The following is a 26,287-nucleotide window of genomic DNA, read 5'->3' as shown; positions in this document are numbered from 1 at the left end:
ACTTTTGTTGTGAACATGTGATGTTATAATTTGATAGATTTAATACTTGCCATACTAAATATACTTATTAACTTTCAAATTCAAGGGACCGACAAATCTTCACTAAAACTACAAATTAGCATTAATTGATTGATTGTTGGTTGCTTAACGTCCAGTGGCAAATATTTCATGGATATTCAGGACGATAAAAAAATTAGCATTAAAAAAAATACTCGAATTAGTCACATGTTATATAAATGTCTTTGGTTTTGTGTGTCGTTAATTGGCTACTTGCTGTTTTATTGTATATCCCACATTTCCATTTATGCACACAAAGAAAAAACAACCCTTTTAATTTACATAAACATTTGTAAACTTGTTGTAAAAACTCCTTTTAAGACTGCGAAGTATCTCGGGCTTTTCCCGACGACTATGTGAGCAATATGCCCATCCCCCAAAAGGCACCTTTGCTAATCGTCTGTGAGTCGTTTTGTCTCCCCACTTTGTGAAAAGGTGCGTTTTTATCAGCTGTACCTGTAAATCATGTCCAATTCAAAACACCAAAAACACACCCCTCCCCGAATACAAAGTGCAAATTAATATGATTCTAAAATAAAATTGATTTTAAGATCTCGTTGTTTTTTTGTTCCTGCGCGCGCGTTGTGGTGGACATACAAATACCGGGCGTCCGTTCTTCAGTCCGTCCGTTTGTCTGTCTGGTCTTGTTAGCTCTCTGACGTGTATAATTCTTGCCTGATTTTTATAAAGCTTATATATTAGGTTAATATCAGCATTTTCGCTGACAAGTTTGAAAATCAATGCCAATGAATTATTTTTGAAAGAGCCATGCCCCTTGGATACATTAATTAATATATGGAAAATTGCATTTTTAAGCGCTCTCACGTGTACAATTTTTGCCAGATCTTTGAATAATTTATATCAAAGGTTTATATCAGCAATATCTTGGATAATTTCGAAGGTCAGTGTTGATCAAATATTTTTAAAAGAGTTATGCCCCTTGGAAATAATAATTATATTGGAAATTTCATTGCATTTGCTCTCAAATCTGCATTTCTCTAGCTATTAACGATATTTATTAAAAAGAATCAATCAATTTTTTTTAAAGTTATAACGGCCATTGACAGATACAATATGTACAACGCGGGAGGAGGGTGGGGTGGGAGCATTGGAACTGTTTTTTTTAATCAGTTTGTTTTTGCAGTTTGAATAAAATGGGTTAATGAAAATATCGTTTTGTAGCTTGTTTGCGGTCGAAGTGCTTTTCTGGATTAACCTTCATCGTAGCACCGATCATTCATTCATTGTGGGGCCACAGGTTTTTAAAGGCAGTGCTTTAATGCCTTTCTGGTTGCCGGGTTAATCCTTCCTTCCGCGATATCCAACTTATCTACGTGGGGGGTCATTAGGCTCCAAGTAGATCCGGAAATGTTGAATTCTCTCCTCTTCTTATGGTGATATAAAATGTTTTTTGTTTCATTTCATTTACATTGGGAAATAGAGAAACGATCATTGTGTTTTGTTAGTTTTAAAAACTTTTGATATATTTGTATTTTGCATTATAAGCAGTCAACCGATTGACAAACTAGAATTATTTGAATTCCGTGTGGAAAGAGCTCGGGTTAATTTCGAGTGTTATCTGCAATCTAGATGTTTATAAATCATTTCAGTCGTTGATATAATAATTAAAGGTCGACTGAACATGAATTATATTATACAATTTATAGCGTATTTCTGTTTATGCACGTGAACCCGTCTAACGTTATTGTTATTTCGCAGTTATATAAAGTAGCAAATTATCGTTCCTGAATAGGTGGCGCCGTGGTAGCCGATCCTGTTCCTCAACTTCCGGTTCCTGCACTGTGTGCAACTATTTCAGTTACATTTTTAATTAACGATGCCAAGTACTTGTTGTTGTGTACCTGGATGTCATTTAAGAGGAGGACATGCATTTCCAAATGACTTAAAAAGAAGGAAAAGTTGGATCAACGCCATGGCCCATACGCAGATTGGACGAGAACACGATGTCGATGAAATCGAGGAGTCCATCTCAATCAGCTGTTGTTTGCAAGGCACGTTTTACTGTAAAAGACTACGTGCAGGAAACTATTCATGGTAAAACTCTATTTTCTTTTTGAAATATATAGTTATATATGTAATCGCCATGCGAATAAACCAAAGTCTGTTTACAACCGCAATTATCGTTTTAGAATAAAAGGGGGTGGTTAATTCAAGACGTCATAATTTTTTGGATTACGATTCAATGTGATCTGTTTGAGATTTTTTGGTGATTGCTACAATTATAATGATTTCTTACAAGAGGTTTATCATACTGAGAATTATTTTAGCAGTAATTATGCTGATGTAAATGTAGTAATGACAGGAATGCATAAGCTATGCCTCATAGACTTTCTTGAAAAATATCAATGACAATGTTAACAGGATAATAATAATAATAATAATAAATAAGCTTTATTTAGAGTCGGCAAGGTATACAAACAAAGACAAACATAAGCTCTAATGAGCTTTTAACCGACATACAAGACATTTATAACAATACAACATGTTACAATACAACACATAATACACATGCAATAAATTACACAGCACAAAAAGAAGGGTATCGGGTCCGTTCGCACCCTTTTTTTTTATTCAAAAACCCGATGAATTATAAGATGTTTTTTAAGATGTTTATCTCAAAATAAAGAAAAATTCGGCAATTTTTAAAATTTTTAAATGAAATATTGTTTTAAATTGATTTGATGATTAATTATTATATGTTAATTATGTATGATTACTGTTATTATATATGGTGTTTACACAGCTAAACTTGATATAAATTCTGCATGTAGTTATATGAGCATGTTTTTAACTTGGTATGAGTAAAAACAATTAAGATTCAAAATGTTATTGTTGTTGAGTTTAAAGCGGTTTGGTATCTTAACATTAAAATAATATTCAACACAAAAAACCTTTTTATACGCCCGTTTACGGGACGTATTATGGTATACCTCTGTCCGTCCGTCCGTCGTCAACATGTCGGACATTAACTCAAAAACGCTTTAACCAATTTGCATAAAACTTTGGTGAATTGTTTATATCTATTGACGTGAGCTCCCTTTCTTTTTTATAAATTTTAGATTTTACGTTTCCGAGTTATGGGGTTTTATTCATTAAAAAAAGGGGATTTTCCAGTTTTCGGACAATAACTCAAGAATGCTTTCACCAACTTGCAAGAAATTGTGGTGAATTGTTTATATCTATTGACATGAGCTTCCTTTTGATTTTTATAAATTCAAGATTTTACGTTTCCGAGTTGCAGGGTTTTATTCATAAAAAAAGGGGGATTTTCCAGTTTTTGGACAAAAACTCAAAAATGCTTTCAGCAGTTCTTATGAAACTTTGGTGAATTGTTTATATCTATTGATGTAAGCTCCCTTTAGAATTTTATAAATTTTACATTTTACATTTCTGAGTTATGGGGTTTTATTCATTAAAAAAGGGGGGATTTTCCAGTTTTCGGACAATAACTCAAAAATGCTGTCAGCAATTCTCATGAAACTTTGGTAAATTGTTTATATCTATTGATGTAAGCTCCCTTTTGATTTTCATAAATTTCTAATATGACATTGAGAATTAATTGAACTTTATTTGTTTATAGTCTGAAAACAGATTTACTAAGTATTGCGCAACAGCACAGTGTATTACACAACAGCAAGAAATAATTCAATTCATATAACCAATTTCAAGTTCTTTGACTAGATTTATTCAGAAACCTATAATATGTCAAATATTTAAATACAATCCAATTTCAGACCTGTATCAAGCTTGAATATTGTGTCCATTTTTGCCCCAACTGTTCAGGGTTGGACCTCTGCGGGCGTATCCAGCTGCGCTCAGTGAAGCAGTTTATTAGAAAGTCACTTTATTTTGAAACAATGAAAAAAAAAAAATATAGCAATACACTAACCAAAACACGATTAAAAAGATATTCAACACAAAAACGTCACATTATTTTGCATGTTTTGAAACAATGAAAAAAAACTTATTTATAGCAATACAATAACCAAAACACGATTAAAAAATTATTCAACACAAAAATCGTTTTTAGAAAGTCACTTCATTTTAAAACAATGAACAAAAAAAATATTTATAGCAATACACTAACCAAAATACGATTGAAAAATTATTTAAGACAAAATCAATAAAAAGGATGCGAACGTGAAAGGGGGCGAACGTGAATGGGCGCGAACGGACCCGGATTCAAAAAGAAGCACTAAAAAGCATGATGGTAATAAGCAGAATATAAGCATAAGCTAGGTATTAAAGCTAAAAGCATATAAGTGTAAAGTAGGCATAAAAGCTGGTAAAATGCATAGCATAAAATGTTTTAAAGAAAAAAGGGGGTATGATCTAAATGGTAAATAATTTTAGCATAATATATTAACTAAAAATCTGCACAAACTGTGCACTTACAGTCATTTCGATTCCATGACTTTAAAATATTTTTGAACTGACTAAAATTAGCAATTTTTCTAAAATCATCAGGTAGATCATTCCATAAAACAGCAGCTGTGTATTTAAAAGAGTTCTTACCATAGGTTGATGTTCAGACCCTAGGTATATCTACAATATTAGAATAAAGGAACAAAACAATGACATGCTCTCATCTATATTATAGTTATTTAGGTACATACAATGTACGTTTGTTGCATAAGTCTCTCATTGTTTGTCCTTTGGATTTACATAACATACATTGAATCAGGCAAACATAGTTTTATCCAGATTGTAATGAATAAATCTAGTTAATATTTCGCCAGGTAGTACAAAGTATACATTGCAAATGGAAGTTCATTTAATTATCAAAAAACTAATGTTTTATAACCTTTTTCAGGGCGCAAACCCACCATACAGAGACTTAAGTCTACTGCCATTCCCAGCCTATTTTCCTGGACCAAGCAAGAGACTGAATCGTCCGCAAAAAGAAAAATCAGGGCAGTTTCCTGTGAAAACAAAAGAACTAAACTTGATGAATATTGTAGTAGAAATCTAGAGGAAAGTTTTGATTGTAAAGTTGGTTTTCCTGAAGAAGTCATTCATACTGCAGAAAGGATTTATGACTGTCCACCACCAACTGCCGAGCTAATGTTGAGCTTCACAGATGGAATTACGCAAACACCATCAATGCCTATGTTTTCAGCAGAGAATTTTGAAATGAATACATGTGACACAGCCATGCATTTTTATACCGGTTTAGAGTTGTATACTAAATTTTTATTTGTTTTGACCACACTTGGTCAAGCAGCACATTGTTTGAGATACATATATTTTCAAATTGATAGGGTGTCAGTTGAAAATCAGTTTTTTTATGACTTTGATGAAATTGAGGCATTATACAACCAACTTTGAACTGTCTAGATTCTAGATTGAATCTAGTGTTAATAATATTGTGTATACATGGATTGTTTCTATGTCCATACAGTGGTGTGAGGCTAACACTTGGCCATCTAGTGGTTTAGTCATTTATTTTTCGCCATCCAACTTCAAATTAAAGTTTCCTACGACTTGGATTATTATTGACAGCACAGAATATCCCGTGATAAAACCTAAAGCTCCTAGAGCTCAGGCAACCTTGTCATCATATAAAAACAGAAACACTGAAAATTCTTGTATGTTCGACACCTGGTAGTTTAGTCAACTATGTCCCTAATGCATATGTTGGTTGTACCAGTGACTATGAAATAGTTGAAAGATGTAGAATAGTTCAATTATGTGATCCAGGTGACTGTGATGGCAGACAAAGGTTCAAAAAAGAAACAGAATTAGTTCCAAAACTCTTATACGGGATAAAAAAGTCTTCAATTAACATGTGCACATAGAGCGAATTATTGGACTTGGCAAAACATACAAAATTCTAATAAATCCTATGAATGGAACTGAAACAAAAATTTCATCTGAAATAACATTTAGTTGTTTTATGTTGTGTAATTTTAGAACTTGTATTGTGCCAAAGGATGCATAAATAAAAGTGAAGCAATGAATTTTGTTCTGATATACATGTATATATATATTAACAATTACATGCACATGTAAATTGTAATGCATATAAAAATAAGGAGATGTGGTATGATATTCAGTGAGTTTATCGAACTAAAGTGCATAAGAAATGTGTTTAAGCAGTTACAGGTGTTACTGTCACCGTACAATTTCCAACAATGAGAAAAACTCGTACTGTGTAAAAAATTTCAGAGATCTTACAACTAAGTTTTGTTGTCTCACCTTGACTTTGGTGAATTGTTTATATCTGTTGATGTAAATATAAAAAAGAAGATGTGGTATGATTGCCAATGAGACAACTCTCCACAAGAGACCAAATGACACAGAAATTAACAGCTATAGGTCACAGTACACCCTTCAACAATGAGCAAAGCCCATACCGCACAGTCAGCTATAAAAGGCCCCAAAATGACAATGTAAAACAATTCAAACAAGAAAACAAACGGCCTAATTTATGTACAAAAAATGAACGAATATAACAAATATGCAACACATAAACAAACTACAACCACTGAATTACAGGCTCCTAACTTGGGACAGGCACATACATGTACATACAGAATGTGGCGGGGTTAAACATGTTAGCTGGATCCCAACCCTCCCCCTAACCTGGGACAGTGGTGTAACAGTACAATATAAGAACAAACTATAAAAATCAGTTGGAAGAGGCTTAACTCATCAGATGGATAAATACAAATACAAGTGGACGTGGTCGGGTAGTTGTACATCCAAACAACAAAAAGACACTAAGTACAGATCTGAGAGTACTCGCAGTTACCGACAGCTAGTTCAAAGCCACTTACAACTGATAAAAAAATCTTGCATCTAAGACTAAATTATCAATCCGTAAGCTCCCTTTAGAGTTTTATAAATTTAAGATTTTACATTTCTGAGTTATGGGGTTTTATTCATTAAAAAAGGGGGGATTTTCCAGTTTTTGGACAACTCAAAAATGCTTAAAGCAGTTCACATGAAACTTTGGTGAATTATTTATAGCTATTGATGTAAATCTCTCCTATTGATTTTCATAAATTTCAAATATGACATTTAGAGGAAATTGAACTTTATTTGTTTATAGTCTGGCAACAGATTTATAAGGTATTGTGCAACAGCACAGTGTATTGCACAACAGCAAGAAATCTTTAATTGAATATAAATTCAATTCATATAACCGATTTCAAGTTCTTTGACTACATTTATTCAGAAACTATAACATGTCAAATATTTAATTACAATCCAAATTCAGACCTGTATCAAGCTTGAATATTGTGTCCATTTTTGCCCCAACTGTTCAGGGTTGGACCTCTGCGGGTGTATCCAGCTGCGCTCAGCGAATCAGTTTATTTCTTAATTAAGAACTCCTTTTTTCATTCATAAATTACTTTATACTTGGAAATATAATTTTGCTTGGAGTTATAGTTTCTTAAAAAAGTATTGCCATTGAAAGAGTTGACATGTTGCAATGTACATTTATTCTACATAGTTCTATGGTACCAAATCAAAAGTTTATATGAAAGAAAGAAGTCAAAGGTTTCCCATCATAGTTTAGTTACATACATTTTTTTTGTACCTGAGGTCGTTGAATATAGATCATTATCATCCATACTTACCAGTAACAAACCACATTTGCAGAGTTGAATAAAATACAGTTGATAACATTTACTTATTACTAAAAAGAAAATGCCTAACTATTTTAAACAGTATTTGAATATCAATTATATGGTCATTTTTATAAATTTCCTGTTACAAAACTTTGAATTTTTCGAAAAACTAAGGATTTTCTTATCCAAGGAATAGATTACCATAGCCGTATTTGGCACAACTTTTTGGAATTTTGGGTCCTCAATGCTCTTCAACTTTGTACTTGTTTGGCTTTGTAACTATTTTGATCTGAGCGTCACTGATGAGTCTTATGTAGACAAAACGCACGTCTGGCGTATTAAATTATAATCCTGGTACCTTTGATAACTAATTTGACTATAAACATAGATAAAAAAGGAACAAACTGGACATAATGCACTAGTTCATAAACAAGTGAGAACAATCGCCTTCATATAGTGCTCAGAATATGACATTCATAAAACTTGTTCAATATCATTAGAAAACTCTAAATCCTAAATACTGAAAGCCACCTCTGATAAGTACATGTACACTGTACTATGCAAGATAATGATATAACTGGACTAAAAATACACACAACCTGTAATTAACTGCCTTTACAGCGCTATCACGCTTTGATTAATTAAAGGAGACATGACACGATTTAAAAAAAAATTTTTTTTTTTATTAAACTAATAAATATTAGTCTTAAAACATGTTTTGTACAATTTTGCTGGTCAAAACCTGATAAATCAGCACTTATCTGGTCAAAGAATCAAGCGCTTGTCATTAAGAATGATTTTTAATTAGATAACGATCACGTGATCGTGCTGACGTCAGTGGTTACAAGCTGGGAAAATGTCTCTTAAGTGGACGATGTCGATACACTATGGACGGTATTGACAGCACTTCTCCAGATTACTGACAAACTATAAAGACATTGTGTGTGAAAAATAACCAAGAAAAGGATATTAATTCTTCATGCGAAGAGTCCAAAAACGACGATTTTTCAGACAATACCGATCGGATTGTTACAATACTGTTACATATTTGGTTTATCTGATGAATAAATTTAAAAGACCGCTTTCTGCATTTTTTCATTTAAATAAAACTACTTTTTAATCATGATTGAAAATATATATTTCTAATTATTGATGATCAAATTGTTCTTTTTTCTCTCTCTGTTACGGTAATGTTATAATTATGTGTGCGCCAGAAGCAGAAAAAAAAAAGATAGTAAAAGTCAAACAAGGCGTTCGCAAAGTGTCCGTTTTTATTTTTTTTTATTACATAGAGACTTAATATGTATACATAATTTTTTTGGTTGGAAACCATACATCACACAAAGGATTTGTATAGTGAAAAATCCTTTATCACACTATTTCTGCATTAGGATATTCAATTAACAATTTTATTACTTTCCCCCTTTTATGTAAACAATTCAATTCAATATTTTATTTATGTCTCACCTAATGTATAAAATTACACAATACAAAACATTTATTGGAGGCTGTTGTTTTAGTGATTAATTGTTGACACCTATAGCATACTTGACCAGGTGAAAGGTAAGAAGGCACCTGTAGTGTGATTTAGTCACGTGTTATGTTATTTACCTTTAAAAATCATACATTTCTAAGAAAAACTATCTTATGTTGAAATCATTAATATAGTTATACTACACTTCTAAAGTATGCTATTCCATCCAGACCCTTATAAATCTAACTTCAAATTTAAGGAATTACACAAAGTAATATTTCCACCCCTCTCTTCCAAATATCATTTAGCAATCAATTTGGTTATTGCTACCAGCAAAACGCTTGAGTCCAGGAAAATTTTCGCAACACATAATGTTCTTTTTCAAAATATTTTTTCTAAAAGGGGTCATTTGAATAAATTAAAGATTTTCAATCGAACTGAGCAGGAAAATGTTTACATGTAGCATACTTCAGTCTTCGAGAACATGAGTTGTGTATTAGCTGTACTTGGCTTTGATCTCCCATACAGAAAAATGATAGGATGGCCAACTGCATTGCTCAACTGGCCGCCAGTTGAACAAACAGTTGAGGGCCAGTTGAGGGCTAGCTGGCCATCAGTTGAGCAAATAGTTGAGGGCCAGTTGAGGGCTACCTGGATTTTTGCCATGCAAATTAGGTAGCCCTCAACTATCAAATGCTCAACTTTATGCAAATTAGTTGAGCAAGGTTGAGAAAATATCATAGTTGAGGGCTAGGTGTCCAATAGTTGAGCAATTAGAGTTGAGGGCTACCTGGCCAACAGTTGAGGACTAGGTCATTAAAAGTTGAGGGCTAGGTGGCCAATAGTTGAGGGCCAGGTCATTAAAAGTTGAGGGCTAGGTGGCCAATAGTTGAGGGCCAGGTCTTTAAAAGTTGAGCATTACATGTATCTGGTCATTGCAAACTGATGACTACACATTGTAGAAAAAATAAATTTAAATTGTGTATTTTATATAGCCAAAATACTGCTGAAAGATCTTAACACACAACAGACTACATGACAGCTTTATCCTTGCTTATTAAAAGTTAGTAAATAAAATCTAGTTAATCCTGCAGCCATATTAATCTTTATGCAAGGAGAAGTATTTAGATATATATTGAAATACTCAAAACAGAAAGTGTTGTTCAACCAGAAAAAAATTATATATATTTATCTGTCATTTGTGGATAGATGTCTTATTTGCAGTCATACCCCAAATCTCTTGTTTTATACCAAATTCATTATATTAGAATATTCTTATTTTATTAGTAATACTTTCTAAAACAAATTGTCTTAATAATAGAATAAATATGTCTCCTGTCTTACACATTTTGATAATATATAAATTAATGCATAAATATATTGTCTAAAATTTTTCTTCACTCTAAAAAGTTAAGAAGACACTTTAAATATCACTATTTTGAACTAAAAGAGCATATACACTTATTCAAAATGGTGGAAATTCTAATCCAATGTACTTACCAAAAGATGTTTCCATAAATATGTGTTAAAACATCAATCTTCCTAAATCCAAGAGTCATGTCATCAGAAGAATACACTGCACTATTCAATGTCAATACAGTTATTTGTAACTTTTTGATCTACATCCATTGTAAAATTCATATTTTATTCATGATAGCTAGAAGACATCTTTGCTTGCCATGTGCATGCTCAAGCCCAGTTAAAATTTTAAATGTTTGAGGTTGTTTAGGGTATTTTGACAGTGTGATCCCTTTGAAATTTGCCCCTAATAATAACTGTTAATTACCTAAATCATGAATATTTGATATATCTTATAATAAAAAAAATACTGTTTGTTTTTATACGACCGCAAAAAAATTTTGTGGTCGTATATTGGTATGACGTGGACGTCGTCGTCGTCGTCATCGTCGTCGTCGTCCGGCGTCGTATTCGTCGTCGTCCGGCATCGTCATCCTAAGACACATTGGTTTTCGCACTCTAACTTTAGTTTAAGTGAATGGATCTTTTTGAAATTTTACCATAAGGTCAAATACCACAAAAGGAAGGTTGGGATTGATTTTGGGGTTATGGTACCAACAGTTAAGGAATTAGGGGCCAAAAAGGGGCCAAAAATAAGCATTTTCTAGTTTCCAGACAATAACTGTGGAACGTTGTATGGATCTCTCTGAAATTATACTACAAGTTTCCATACCACAAAGGGATGGTTAGGATTTGCTTTGGGGGGTTATGGCTCAATCCGTTTAGGAATTAGGGGCAAAAAAGGGGGAAAAACAAGGTTGTCCTGGTTAATGGACAAATACTTTAGTACAAAACATAATTTAAAGCAGTGTAAGGGAGATAAATCAAATACATCATTGAAATTATCTCCCTTACACTGCTTTTAAATTATGTATAAAGTAATGATTAATAAACAATAAAGATAATTTAAAACAGTGTAAGGGAGGTAATCCAAATACAACGTTTTGGTTACTTCCCTTACACTGCTTTTAAATTATGTTTAAAGAAATGCATATTTATAAAGGAAGACCAGTAAAAATATCTGCAAATGTTGCATCATTTTTTTTTACAGAAAAATCCATATGAAAGATTTGACACTATATTTTTATACGACCGCAAAAAAATTTGGTGGTCGTATATTGGCATGACGTCGGCGTCGTCGTCGTCGTCGTCGTCGTCGTCCGGCGTCGTCGTTGATGTCGTCGTCCTGTGTCGTCGTCCGAAGACACATTGGTTTTCGCACTCTAACTTTAGTTTAAGTGAATGGATTTTTTTGAAATTTTAAAAAAGAAATTGTGGGGGGTCAATTTTTTCTCATTTCAGATTTCAGAAATTGAAAAGAATTATTCTTCAAATATTATTTTTTTTTTCAAATTTCAAATGTTGAAAAATTTCAAGAAGTAATCTTTAATTGCACAGTATGGCGCATTAGATTTGTAAAATCTTTGATCACATTTATTTATTTGTTATGCCGAATCTAACAGTGTATTTAGATTTTTAATTTTGGGTCCAGTTTTCAAAATAGTCTACATTAAGGTCCAAAGGGTCCAAAATAAAACTTTGTTTGATTTTAGCAAAATTTGAATATATGAGGTTCTTTGATATGCTGAATCTAAACATGTATTTAGATTTTTGGCCCAGTTTTCAAGTTGGTCCAAATTGGGGTCCAAAATTAAACTTTGTTTGATTTCAACAAAAATTGAATATATGGGGTTCTTTGATATGCTGAATCTAACCATGTATTTAGATTTTTTATTTGTGGACCCGTTATCAAATTGGTTCATATTGAGGTCAAAAGGGTCCAAAATTAAACTTTGTTTGATTTCATCTAAAATTGAATTATTGGGGCTCTTTGATATTCCAAATCTAACCGTGTAATTAGATTTTTAATTTTGGGTCCTGTTTTTATACGCCCGTTTACGGGACGTATTATGGTATACCGTTGTCCGTCTGTCCGTCTGTCCGTCCGTTGTCAACATGTCGGACATTAACTCAAAAACGCTTTAACCAATTTGCATAAAACTTTGGTGAATTGTTTATATCTATTCACGTGAGCTCCCTTTCATTTTTTATAAATTTTAGAGATTACGTTTCTGAGTTATGGGGTTTTATTCATTAAAAAAAGGGGGATTTTCCAGTTTTCAGACAATAACTCAAGAATGCTTTCACTAACATTCAAGAAATTGTGGTGAATTGTTTATATCTATTGACAAGAGCTCCCTTTTGATTTTTATAAATTTTAGATTTTACGTCTCCGAGTTACAGGGTTTTATTCAGAAAAAAGGGGGATTTTCCAGTTTTTGGACAAAAACTCAAAAATGCTTTCAGCAGTTCTCATGAAACTTTGGTGAATTGTTTATATCTATTGATGTTAGCTCCGTTTAGAATTTTATAAATTTTACATTTTACATTTCTGAGTTATGGGGTTTTATTCATTAAAAAAGGGGGGATTTTCCAGTTTTCAGACAATAACTCAAAAATACTGTCAGCAATTCTCATGAAACTTTGGTAAATTGTTTATATCTATTGATGTAAGCTCCCTTTTGATTTTCATAAATTTCTAATATGACATTGAGAATTAATTGAACTTTATTTGTTTATAGTCTGAAAACAGATTTACTAAGTATTGCGCAATAGCACAGTGTATTACACAACAGCAAGAAATCTTTTATTGAATATAAATTTAATTCATATAACCAGTTTCAAGTTCTTTGACTAGATTTATTCAGAAACCTATAATATGTCAAATATTTAATTACAATCCAAATTCAGACCTGTATCAAGCTTGAATATTGTGTCCATTTTCGCCCCAACTGTTCAGGGTTGGACCTCTGCGGGCGTATCAAGCTGCGCTCAGCGAAGCAGTTTATTTAAATTGGTCTACATTAAGGTCCAAAGGGTCCAAAATTAAACTTAGTTTGATTTTAACAAAAATTGAATTCTTGGGGTTCTTTGATATGCTGAATCTAAACATGTGTTTAGATTTTTGATTATGGGCCCAGTTTTCAAGTTGGTCCAAGATAGGGTCCAGTATTTAAACTTTGTTTGATTTCATCAAAAATTGAATTATTGGGGTTCTTTGATATTCCAAATCTAACCGTGTTTTTATACGACCGCAAAAATTAAAAAATTTTTGGTCGTATATTGGTATGACGTTGGCGTCGTCGTCGTAGTCGTCTGGCGTCATCCGGCGTCGTCTGAAGATACATTGGTTTTCACACTCTAACTTTAGTTTAAGTGAATGGATCTCCATGAAATTTTACCATAAGGTTCAATACCACGAAAGGAAGGTTGGGATTGATTTTGGGGGTTATGGTACCAACAGTTAAGGAATTAGGGGCCAAAAAGGGGCCAAAAATAAGCATTTTTGTAACTTCCAGACAATAACTTGTGTGTAAGTGTATGGATCTCTCTGACATTGTACCACAAGGTTCCATATCACAAAGGGAAGGCTGTAATTGATTTTGGGGGTAATTGCCTCAAAATTTTAGGAATTAGGGACCAAAAAAGGGGCAAAAAACAAGCATTTTTCTAGTTTCATGACAATAACTTGTGTGTAAGTGTTTGGATATTTCTGAAATTGTACTACAAGGTTCCATATCACAAAGGGAAAGCTGGAATTGAGTTTGGGGGTAATTGCCCGAAACGTTTAGGAATTGGGGGCCAAAAAGGGGCCAAAAATAAGTATTTTTCTAGTTTCCAGACAATAACTTGTGTTCAAGTGTATGGATCTCTCTGAAATTGTACTGCAAGGTACCATACCACAAAGGGAAGGCTGGGATTGAGTTTGGGGGTGATGAATCATAAGGGGGTTCAAAAAATTTGGGGGGGGGGGATTTTTTTTTTTTTCTTTTTTTTTTCTTTTTATCTTTTCTTTTTCTTTTAAAATTTTCCATTTTAAGTTGGTTATTTCTGATTAATATTTAAAATCAAATAATAATGATATGGTAGGAGATACACACCAAACAGGATGTGTAAATTATTATATAATAAGTATTGTGCAATAGCAAGAAATTTTCAATTGCACAGTATTGCACAATAGCAAGAAATCTTCAATTGCACAGTATTGCGCAATAGCAAGAAATCTTCAATTGCACAGTATTGCGCAATAGCAAGAAATATCCAATAGCACAATATTGCGCAATAGCAAGAAATAGTCAATTGTGCAGTATTGCGCAATAGCAAGAAATATTCAATTGCACAGTATTGTGCAAAAGAAGATACTTCGTATAAATTGCTTATTTCTTGACCAATTTCAATGGGGTTTTATTCTTGAATGCTTGGGGTTCTTTAATATGCTGATTCTAACCGTGTATTAAGTTTTTGGATTTTGGGCCCCGTTTTTAAATTGGTCCATATTGAGGTCCAAAGGGTCCAAAATTTAACTTTGTTTGATTTCATCAAAAATTGAATTATTGGGGTTCTTTGATATGCCGAATCTAACTGTGTATTTAGATTCTTAATTTTTGGTTCCGTTTTCAAATTGGTCTACATTAAGGTCCAAAGGGTCCAAAATTAAACTTAGTTTGATTTTAACAAAAATTGAATTTTTAGGGTTCTTTGATATGCTGAATCTAAACATGTATTTAGATTTTTGATTATGGGCCCAGTTTTCAAGTTGGTCCAAATCGGGGTCCAAAATTAAACTTTGTTTGATTTCAACAAAATTGAATATATGGGGTTCTTTGATATGCTGAATCTAACCATGTATTTAGATTTTTTATTTTTGGGCCCCGTTATCAACTTTGTCCACATTGAGGTCAAAATGGTCCAAAATTAAACTTTGTTTGATTTCATCAAAAATTGAATTCTTGGGGTTCTTTGATATGCTGAATCTAACCATGTATTTAGATTTTGGATATTGGACCGTAATAGGTGAATGTCCAATTTAAAATTTTTAAGTTCTTAGACCACATTCATTCTGTGTCAGAAACCTATGCTGTGTCAATTATTTAATCACAATCCAAATTCAGAGCTGTATCAAGCTTGAATGTTGTGTCCATACTTGCCCCAACTGTTCAGGGTTCGACCTCTGCGGTCGTATCAAGCTGCGCCCTGCGGAGCATTTTATTAGATGTTTAATTTGGGTCCTGTTTTTTAAATTGGTCTTCATTGAGGTCCAAAGGGTCCAAAATTAAACTTAGTTTGATTTTAACAAAAATTGAATTCTTGGATTTCTTTGATATGCTGAATCTAAACATGTGTTTAGATTTTTGATTACGGGCCCAGTTTTCAAGTTGGTCCAAGTTGGGGTCCAAAATTAAACTTTTTTTTGATTTCAACAAAAATTGAATATATGGGGGTTCTTTGATATGCTGAATCTAACCATGAATTTAGATTTTTTATTTGTGGGCCCCGCTATCAAATTGGTTCATATTGAGGTCAAAAGGGTCCAAAATTAAACTTTGTTTGATTTCATCAAAAATTGAATTATTGGGGTTCTTTGATATTCCAAATCTAACCGTGTATTTAGATTTTTAATTTTAAGTCCCGTTTTTTAAATTGGTCTACATTAAGGTCCAAAGGGTCCAAAATTAAACTTAGTTTGATTTTAGCAAAAATTGAATTCTTGGGGTTCTTTGATATGCTGAATCTAAACATGTGTTTAGATTTTTGATTATGGGCCCAGTTTTCAAGTTTGTCCAAGTTGGGGTCCAAAATTAAACTTTGTTTGATTTTAACAAAAATTGAATATATGGGGTTCTTTGATATGCTGAATCTAACCATGTATTTTGATTTTAGACATTGGACCATAATAGGTAAATTAAAAAAATTCAAGTTCTTAGACCACACTCTTTCTGTGTCAGAAACCTATGCTGTTTCAAATATTTAATAACAATCCAAATTCAGAGCTGTATCAAGCTTGAATGTTGTGTCCATACTTGCCCCAACTGTTCAGGGTTCGACCTCTGCGGTCGTATCAAGCTGCGCCCCAGCGAAGCATTTTATTTTAATTTATCTTTATGTTATGAGTTATGGTTAAGTTAAAATACAGAAAAATGTATAAAAACATGTGCTTCCCTTAATTTGGCCTCAAACTCTGTGTACATTTATAATAGTACTTCCTGTCTACTTGCATTATACACAGAGATAAATGGAAACCAGATGGCACATAACATTTATATCACCAGCTCATATTTCTAATTGCTCAACTTTTGCTCAACTATATGAAAAGTTAAACCAAAGATCAATTGCTCAACTTTTCCTCAACTACAAAAAAAATCAAAGTCTGAATGCTCAACTTTTCCTCAACTACAAAAAATTCGAAGTCTGAATGCTCAACTTTTGCTCAACTATATGAAAACCAAAGATCAATTGCTCAACTTTTCCTCAACTTAATGGCCAGCTTCAGTTGAGGGCCAGTTGAGCGACATCTATCAAACATACAGTGCTTGGCCAGGTTTGAGTTGAGCTAAGATGCTCAACACCTAGCCCTCAACTATTTTGCTTAAAACAGCTAGCCCTCAACTGTCCGCCACATGGCCCTCAACTGGCCCTCAACTTTTTTTTCTGTAGGGGCTAGCTAACAGCATTTGTGTGTTGTCTCTATTGTTTTAATGTTAGTGGTTTCTCTACTTCGTACCGATATCTTGCTTTAGACTGGTTTTTATAGTTCTTATGTACTGCTGTAAGACCACTGTCACACGTTGGGAGGGGAGAGGGTACCGTAGGCGCTGACAAACATATACCACCGACACATTTTGAATGTGCCTGTCTTAAATCAGGAGCATATAGATCAGTTGTTGTCGTTGATTCATGTCTGTCAATTTTTTTCTACGGAAATTATTTTGTTATAAATAAATTAGTTTTCTCGTTAAAATTGTTTCACATTTTCACGTTGAGAACTTTTATAGCCGAATATACGGTATGGGGTTTTCTCATTATTGGAGGCTGTACGGTAAACGACACTTTCTTTATTTATTATAAAGTTTCCATTTTAAAATGAAATGTTTTCATCATCTGAATCTTTACCAACTAAATAGTTGTCAATAATTATATTCGATGTTCAATATAATAAAATTGAGAATGGAAATAGGGAATGTGTCAGAAAAAGAATGTAAAAGACATGATTCACATTCTCGTATCATTTCCTTGTTTGCTTTTTATGCTTTATGTCTAACAATTTCTTATGAAGTTATAGACTTGCAAGCATACAAGAATTTTACTTTTCCATCTCAAGAAGTCAATTAAAAAATGCATCTGTTATAAACCTTTTTATATCTGCATATTCTTAAAGCAATAAAAATAAGATCTATATACAGGTTGTCTATTAGTTATCAACACGGGTTAGGGTATTTAACTGGTGGTGCATAGGGTATTGTATGGTCGTACTACAGGTATTCATTAAACATATATGATCAGGTAGTTGTACCTGTTTTCTGTACACAACAATAATATATTCCAATCTCACCTGTGCCCTCTGAAAAAAACCTACATTCAGGATGTACACAAAGAAATTTTGAAGTAATATTGCGTAATCAATATATGTCTTTATCAATCCTCCATGTGGAGTGACACTTGAAGTTTGCAACACACACCCGAAATTGCGAAATTCAATCATCTGTACCGTATACCTGTGACCTATGATGAACTCATGGCATGGCACCTGAGACCCCAACTCTGGAATCCTAATGAAAGTGGGCGAAAAGAAGTGTAGTTTGGGCTTGTTAAAAAGTCCCATCTTTACACCTTCTAAGTCTGCGTGTCATTAAAAAAACAGAAAATATCATGTCAATATTCTTTTTAATTATATTGTTGAATCCATTGGCATCACACATAATCATTGTTTATCACTGTCATGCGTTTTGTTGGATAATAATCGAAACTAAATTTGTGCTGTACCCATATGTCAATATGAATGAATGTAACCACTGACGTAGTAGCCTCGTTCTGAGTGACTTCCGGGATGGAAATATGCATATTTGACAGGTCGATAAATCGTTGCATTAAAATCTCATTAAAATACATATTTTCCTAAATTGTTGACACTTATATTGCTATCGATGTATTTTTAGGGAAAGTTAAGTATAAATAAACATTTTGAAACACAAATTGAAAATCGTGTCATGTCTCCTTTAATCTTTTGATTATAAATTTCGAGAAATAATCTATTTCAGAATGGAATTGAAAGAAAAAGATGTAACGGGATCTGAATGATTAAATTTTATTTCGACCTAACCGAGTGAGCATTTAGTGTTGACATTCCATATGTTTAAGCCTTTGTTAACTTTCTCCTTATTCCGATGTAGCTGTCCTGTTTAGACTGTGCTTATAAAATTACAACGCTAGTAGTTTGTTTTAAACAAGCTTCCGAAACCATATCAGATTTCTTCTGTACAGTCCAATAAATTTCAAATACTGTTTACATTTGAAACATAGGGAATGTTGTTCGGCCAAATAGCCAATTTCAACAACTCTTCTTTTTTCATTCCATGCCAATAAACCAGTTTCTCAAATTCTGTCTGAGTTTGTACGTCTGCTTGCATGGTGTTTTTCCGCTAAATTCTATCGGTATTCTTTTCCAAATAAATTTCCTTTTTAGCTCACCTGACCCAAAGGGTCAAGTGAGCTTTTCTCATCACTTGGCGTCCGTCGTCCGTAAACTTTTACAAAAATCTTCTCCTCTGAAACTACTGGGCCAAATGCACCCAAACTTAAACACAATCATCATTCAAGTATCTAGTTTAAAAAATGTGTCCAATGACCCTGCCAACCAACCAAGATGGCCGCCATGGCTAAAAATAGAACATAGGGGTAAAATATAGATTTTGGCTTATATCTCTGAAACCAAAGCATTTAGAGGAAATCTGACATAGGTAAAACTGATTATCAGGTCAAGATCTATCTGCCCTGAAATTTTCAGAGAAATCTGACAACCTGTTGTTGGGTTGCTGCCCCTGAATTGGTAATTTTAAGGAAATTTTGCAGTTTTTGGTTATTATCTTGAATATTATTATAGATAGAGATAAACTGTAAACAGCAATAATGTTCAGCAAAGTAAGATCTACAAATAAGTTGTCATGACCAAAATTGTCAGTCGACCCCTTTAGGAGTTATTGCCCTTAAGAATCAATTTTTAACAATTTTTTGTAAATTTTTGTAATCTTTTACAAAAATCTTCTTCTCTGAAACTACTGATACAAATTTAACCATACTTGGCCATAATCATTATTAGGGTATCTAGTATAAAAAATTTGTCCGATGACCCCGCCAACTAACCAAGATGGCCGCCATGGCTAAAAATAGAACAAAGGGGTAAAATGCAGTTTTTGGTTTATATCTCTGAAACTAAAGCATTTAGAGCAAATCTGACAGGTGGCAAAAATGTTCATCAGATTTAGATTTATCTGCCCTGAAATTTTCAGACGAATCCGACGACCTGTTGTTGGGTTGCTGACCCTGAGTTAGTAATTTTACAAAAATTTTGCAGTTTTTTGTTATTATCTTAGATATCATTATAATATCTAATATCTAATACTATTAATTATGATTTTAATCTTATTTTACATGATTTCCAAAGCATCAGTAAATACAGGTGAGCGACACAGGCTCTTGAGAGCCTCTAGTTCTATTTTGCTAGCGACTTTTTTCGGTGACCATTTAAAAACGAATGGGCTTCATAGCGGAATTGCATTAATTGTGGTACAATTCCCCGTATTTTCATACATTATCATGCGTTTCTATAATTTGGATTTCTACTTTCAACCCAGAATAAAAAGCTCAGTCTGTTATGCATAAAAACATATATAGATTAATCGTACACATGCTTACTTATCAATAGAAACAGAACATTTAAAAGGTATATTTTTAAATGTGAAGAATGAGAAGAAGAATGGGAGGAAGACGCCGAAACAATCAATTTCAAATAACGTATTGCATCAAATCCCTCGACATTAAAAATGCTAATACAAATAAAAGGTTAATTTACTATTTATATTTCACCTAAGTGTGATTTTCTTTTTCTCATTTTTGTTCTTTTACTTGAATCGTAATTATGCTAAGGTTTTTGTTTTGTGATTGAATATGATACGTATAGAAAGCGCCGTTAAAATAAGGTATTTTTAATATATATTCATATATATTTGCAAATTTGAAATAAAGAAACATTTATCTTTCAACTATTTTATACCAGACTGAGGCAAATTGTTTGTTTAATTCGTTTTAAGTTATTATAAATCATCAGGTTTTACGTTTGCCGTCAATTTCAAAGATGTCGACAACAGCAGGAATGATAACTCGTGGCGTAACGTCATTCAGTATCGTGTTACCTTAAGCTCACATAAAAAGGCAAAGTGAGCCTTTGCAGCCACTTGTTGTCTGTCTGGATCTTTATGAAATTGTACTGCAAGGTTCCATCACAAAGGGAAAGCTGGGTTTGAGTTTGGGGGTAATTGCCCTAAACGTTTAGGAATTTGGGGCCAAAAAGGGGCCTAAAAACAAGCATTTTTATACGACCGCAAAAAAATTTTTGTGGTCGTATATTGGTATGACGTTGGCGTCGTCGTCGTCGTCGTCCGGCGTCGTCGTCGTCTTCGTCCGGCGTCGTCCGAAGACACATTGGTTTTCGCACTCTAACTTTAGTTTAAGTGAATGGATCCTTATGAAATTTTACCACAAGGTTCAATACCACAAAAGGAAGGTTGGGATTGATTTTGGGGGTTATGGTAATAACAGTAAAGGAATTAGGGGCCAAAAAGGGGCCAAAAATAAGCATTTTTGTAACTTCCAGACATAACTTGTGTGTTAGTGTATGGATCTCTCTGACATTGTACCACAAGGTTCCATATCACTAAAGGAATGCTGGGATTGATTTTGGGGGTAATTGCCTCCAAATTTTAGGAATTAGGGGCCAAAAAAGGGGCAAAAAACAAGCATTTTTCTAGTTTCATGACAATAACTTGTGTGTAAGTGTATGGATCTTTCTGAAATTGTACTACAAGGTTCCATATCACAAAGGGAAAGCTGGGTTTGAGTTTGGGGGTAATTGCCCTAAACATTTAGGAATTTGGGGCCAAAAAGGGTTCAAAAAAATTTTTTTTTTCTAGTTTCCAGACAATAACTTGTGTTCAAGTGTATGGATCTCTCTGAAATTGTACTGCAAGGTACCATACCACAAAGGGAAGGCTGGGATTGAGTTTGGGGGTGATGAATCATAATGGGGGTTCAAAAAATTTTGGGGGGGGATTTATTTTTTTTTCCTTTTTTTTCTTTTTTTCCTTTTTTGTTTCTTTTAAAATTTTCCATTTTAAGTTGGTTATTTCTGATTTATATTTAAAATCAAATAATAATGATATGGTAGGAGATACACACCAAACAGGATGTGTAAATTATTATATAATAAGTATTGTGCAATAGCAAGAAATTTTCAATTGCACAGTATTGCACAATAGCAAGAAATCTTCAATTGCACAGTATTGCGCAATAGCAAGAAATCTTCAATTGCACAGTATTGCGCAATAGCAAGAAATATCCAATAGCACAATATTGCGCAATAGCAAGAAATTGTCAATTGTACAGTATTGCGCAATAGCAAGAAATATTTAATAGCACAGGATTGTGCAAAAGAAGATACTTCCTATAAATTGCTTATTTCTTGACCAATTTCAATGGGGTTTTATTCTTGATTTCATGGGGTTCTTTAATATGCTGAATCTAACCGTGTATTTAGTTTTTGGATTTTGGGCCCCGTTTTTAAATTGGTCCACATTGAGGTCCAAAGGGTCCAAAATTAAACTTTGTTTGATTTCATCAAAAATTGAATTATTGGGGTTCTTTGATATGCCGAATCAAACTGTGTATTTAGATTCTTAAATTTTGGTTCCGTTTTCAAATTGGTCTACATTAAGGTCCAAAGGGTCCAAAATTAAACTTAGTTTGATTTTAACAAAAATTGAATTCTTAGGGTTCTTTGATATGCTGAATCTAAACATGTATTTAGATTTTTGATTATGGGCCCAGTTTTCAAGTTGGTCCAAATCGGGGTCCAAAATTAAACTTTGTTTGATTTCAACAAAAATTGAATATATGGGGTTCTTTGATATGCTGAATCTAACCATGTATTTAGATTTTTGATTTTTGGGCCCCGTTATCAACTTTGTCCACATTGAGGTCAAAAGGGTTCAAAATTAAACTTTGTTTGATTTCATCAAAAATTGAATTATTGGGGTTCTTTGATATGCCGAATCTAACCGTGTATTTAGATTCTTAATTTTTGGTTCCGTTTTCAAATTGGTCTCCATTAAGGTCCAAAGGGTCCAAAATTAAACTTAGTTTGATTTTAACAAAAATTGAATTCTTAGGGTTCTTTGATATGCTGAATCTAAACATGTATTTAGATTTTTGATTATGGGCCCAGTTTTCAAGTTGGTCCAAATCGGGGTCCAAAATTAAACTTTGTTTGATTTCAACAAAAATTGAATATATGGGGTTCTTTGATATGCTGAATCTAACCATGTATTTAGATTTTTGATTTTTGGGCCCCGTTATCAACTTTGTCCACATTGAGGTCAAAAGGGTCCAAAATTAAACTTTGTTTGATTTCATCAAAAATTGAATTCTTGGGGTTCTTTGATATGCTGAATCTAACCATGTATTTAGATTTTGGATATTGGACCATAATAGGTGAATGTCCAATTTAAAATTTTTAAGTTCTTAGACCACATTCAATCTGTGTTAGAAACCTATGCTGTGTCAAATATTTAATCACAATCCAAATCCAAAGCTGTATCAAGCTTGAATGTTGTGTCCATACTTCCCCCAACTGTTCAGGGTTCGACCTCTGCGGTCGTATCAAGCTGCGCCCTGCGGAGCATTTTATTCTAGTTTCCAGACAATAACTTGTGTTCAAGTGTATGGATCACTCTGAAATTGTACTGCAAGGTACCATACCACAAAGGGAAGGCTGGGATTGAATTTGGGGGTGATGAATCATAAGGGGGTTCAAAAAATTTGGGGGGGGGGGGGGGTTTCCTTTTTTTTCTTTTTTTTTTCTTTTAAAATTTTCCATTTTAAGTTGGTTATTTCTGATTTATATTTAAAAGCAAATAATAATGATATGGTAGGAAATACACAATATATTATTATTGTAAATTATTATATAATAAGTATTGTGCAATAGCAAGAAATTTTCAATTGCACAGTATTGCACAATAGCAAGAAATCTTCAATTGCACAGTATTGCGCAATAGCAAGAAATCTTCAATTGCACAGTATTGCGCAATAGCAAGAAATATCCAATAGCACAATATTGCGCAATAGCAAGAAATTGTCAATTGTACAGTATTGCGCAATAGCAAGAAATATTCAATTGCACAGTATTGTGCAAAAGAAGATACTTCGTATAAATTGCTTATTTCTTGACCAATTTCAATGGGGTTTTATTCTTGAATTCTTGGGGTTCTTTAATATGCTGAATCTAACCGTGTATTAAGTTTTTGGATTTTGGGCCCCGTTTTTAAATTGGTCCACATTGAGGTCCAAAGGGTCCAAAATTAAACTTTGTTTGATTTCATCAAAAATTAAATTATTGGGGTTCTTTGATATGTCGAATCTAACCGTGTATTTAGATTCTTAATTTTTGGTTCCGTTTTCAAATTGGTCTACATTAAGGTCCAAAGGGTCCAAAATTAAACTTAGTTTGATTTTAACAAAAATTGAATTCTTAGGGTTCTTTGATATGCTGAATCTAAACATGTATTTAGATTTTTGATTATGGGCCCAGTTTTCAAGTTGGTCCAAATCGGGGTCCAAAATTAAACTTTGTTTGATTTCAACAAAAATTGAATATATGGGGTTCTTTGATATGCTGAATCTAACTATGTATTTAGATTTTTGATTTTTGGGCCCCGTTATCAACTTTGTCCACATTGAGGTCAAAAGGGTCCAAAATTAAACTTTGTTTGATTTCATCAAAAATTGAATTCTTGGGGTTCTTTGATATGCTGAATCTAACCATGTATTTAGATTTTGGATATTGGACCATTATAGGTGAATGTCCAATTTAAAATTTTTAAGTTCTTAGACCACATTCATTCTGTGTCAGTAACCTATGCTGTGTCAAATATTTAATCACAATCCAAATTCAGAGCTGTATCAAGCTTGAATGTTGTGTCCATACTTGCCCCAACTGTTCAGGGTTCGACCTCTGCGGTCGTATCAAGCTGCGCCCTGCGGAGCATTTTATTCTGTCTGCCTTAGGAAAAAATGTCTGGTAGTAAGTCTTCAATAGTTTTATCTTTGTCCTTTCTAGCTTTCAAAGCAGAAACTAAATTGTCACCAAATACACCTTCCCCAGTCAGCAGGAGATCTAAAATTTCTCTAGAGTCATGTAATAAGAACAATAATGTATCTGTCATACAGATTACAAATTTGGCTTCTTTAAATATAGTGAAATGCACCAGCTCTGCCCACTTGATCGAACTCTTTGGTGGACAAAAATGTCCCATACTTGTTGAATAGCTTTGTCAATGTCTGGTTTATCATGGTATACCATTGTCTGTCTGTTTGTCTGTCTGTCCATCCGTCTGTCCGTCCGTCTTTTGTCAGTCTGTCAGTCCGTCGTCAACATGTCGGACATTAACTCAAAAACGCTTTAAATAATATGCATGAAACTTTGGTGAATTGTTTATATCTATTGACGTGAGCTCTCTTTCGTTTTTTTTTATAAATTTCAGATTTACCGTTTCTGAGTTTTGGGGTTTTATTCATTAAAAAAGGGGGGATTTTCCAGTTTTCCAACAATAACTCAAGAATGCTTTCACCAACTTGCAAGAAATTTTGGTGAATTGTTTATATCTATTGACATGAGCTCCCTTTTGATTTTTGATAAATTTTAGATTTTACGTTTACGAGTTACAGGGTTTTATTCATAAAAAGGGGGATTTTCCAGTTTTCGGACATTAACTAAAAAATGCTTTCAGCAGTTCTCATAAAACTTGGGTGAAATTTTTATATTTGTTGATGTAAGCTCCCTTTAGAATTTTATAAATTTTAGATTTTACATTTCAGAGTTATTAGGTTTTATTCATTAAAAAAGGGGGGATTTTCCAGTTTTTGGACAATAACTTAAAAATGCTTTTAGCAGTTCGCATGACACTTTGGTGAATTATTTATAGCTATTGATGTAATCTCCCTATTGATTTTCATAAATTTCAAATATGACATTGAGAAGAAATTGTACTTTATTTGTTTATAGTCTGACAACAGATTTACTAAGTATTGCACAACAGCACAGTCTATTGCACAACAGCAAGAAATCTTTAATTGAATAAATATTCAATTCATAAAACCAATTTCAAGTTCTTTGACTACATTTATTCAGAAACCTATAATATGTCAAATATTTAATTACAATCCAAATTCAGACCTGTATCAAGCTTGAATATTGTGTCCATTTTTGCCCCAACTGTTCAGGGTTGGACCTCTGCGGGCGTATCCAGCTGCGCTCAGTGAAGCAGTTTATTCATTATATATTGAATTGATTGTAAATTTTTTTTTTAGGCTATGACATGTCAACTTATATAAGAAGATATTCCAAGTACCTAAATGAAAAGGCTGTGTCATATAGATCCATGGCATTTGATTTCTGTAAAATCAGACGAGGGTAAGATTGATATTGAGCAGTGTTAGAGAAATGCTTGACAAGTGCAAAAATTATCTGATT

General features: G+C 33.1%; 1 protein-coding gene and 2 long non-coding RNA genes across 5 annotated transcripts in view; 2 read left to right on the top strand and 1 right to left on the bottom strand.

Annotated features, from left to right (window-relative positions):
- The window catches only part of LOC127724673 (phosphatidylinositol-binding clathrin assembly protein LAP-like), a 488,025-nt gene that overhangs the window by 59,785 nt on the left and 401,953 nt on the right, over window positions 1-26,287 (top strand). Inside the window, exon 4 of the mRNA XM_052231711.1 lies at window positions 26,125-26,227. Within this exon, the coding sequence (XP_052087671.1) occupies window positions 26,125-26,227 (103 nt within the window). The remainder of the gene's footprint in view (window positions 1-26,124; window positions 26,228-26,287) is intronic.
- LOC127724764 (uncharacterized) overlaps window positions 1-26,287 on the bottom strand; it is a 567,962-nt gene that overhangs the window by 234,982 nt on the left and 306,693 nt on the right. The window contains exon 4 of one of the 3 annotated variants that reach the window (XR_007992668.1): window positions 7,272-7,357. The exons of the other annotated variants lie outside the window; for them this stretch is intronic. This is a non-coding gene — a long non-coding RNA (uncharacterized LOC127724764). Of the gene's footprint in view, window positions 1-7,271; window positions 7,358-26,287 lie in introns of those variants that run through there. 3 annotated transcript variants of the gene reach the window in all.
- LOC127724815 (uncharacterized) lies at window positions 1,867-5,561 on the top strand. The gene is made up of 2 exons (XR_007992726.1): window positions 1,867-2,112; window positions 4,892-5,561. It is a non-coding gene; the product is annotated as an uncharacterized LOC127724815 (long non-coding RNA).

Source organism: Mytilus californianus, unplaced genomic scaffold, assembly GCF_021869535.1.
Source record: "Mytilus californianus isolate M0D057914Y unplaced genomic scaffold, xbMytCali1.0.p SCAF_14, whole genome shotgun sequence".
Lineage (NCBI taxonomy): Eukaryota > Metazoa > Mollusca > Bivalvia > Mytilida > Mytilidae > Mytilus > Mytilus californianus.
Note: the sequence above shows the minus strand (reverse complement) of the source record. Positions and strands in the feature narration are given on the sequence as shown.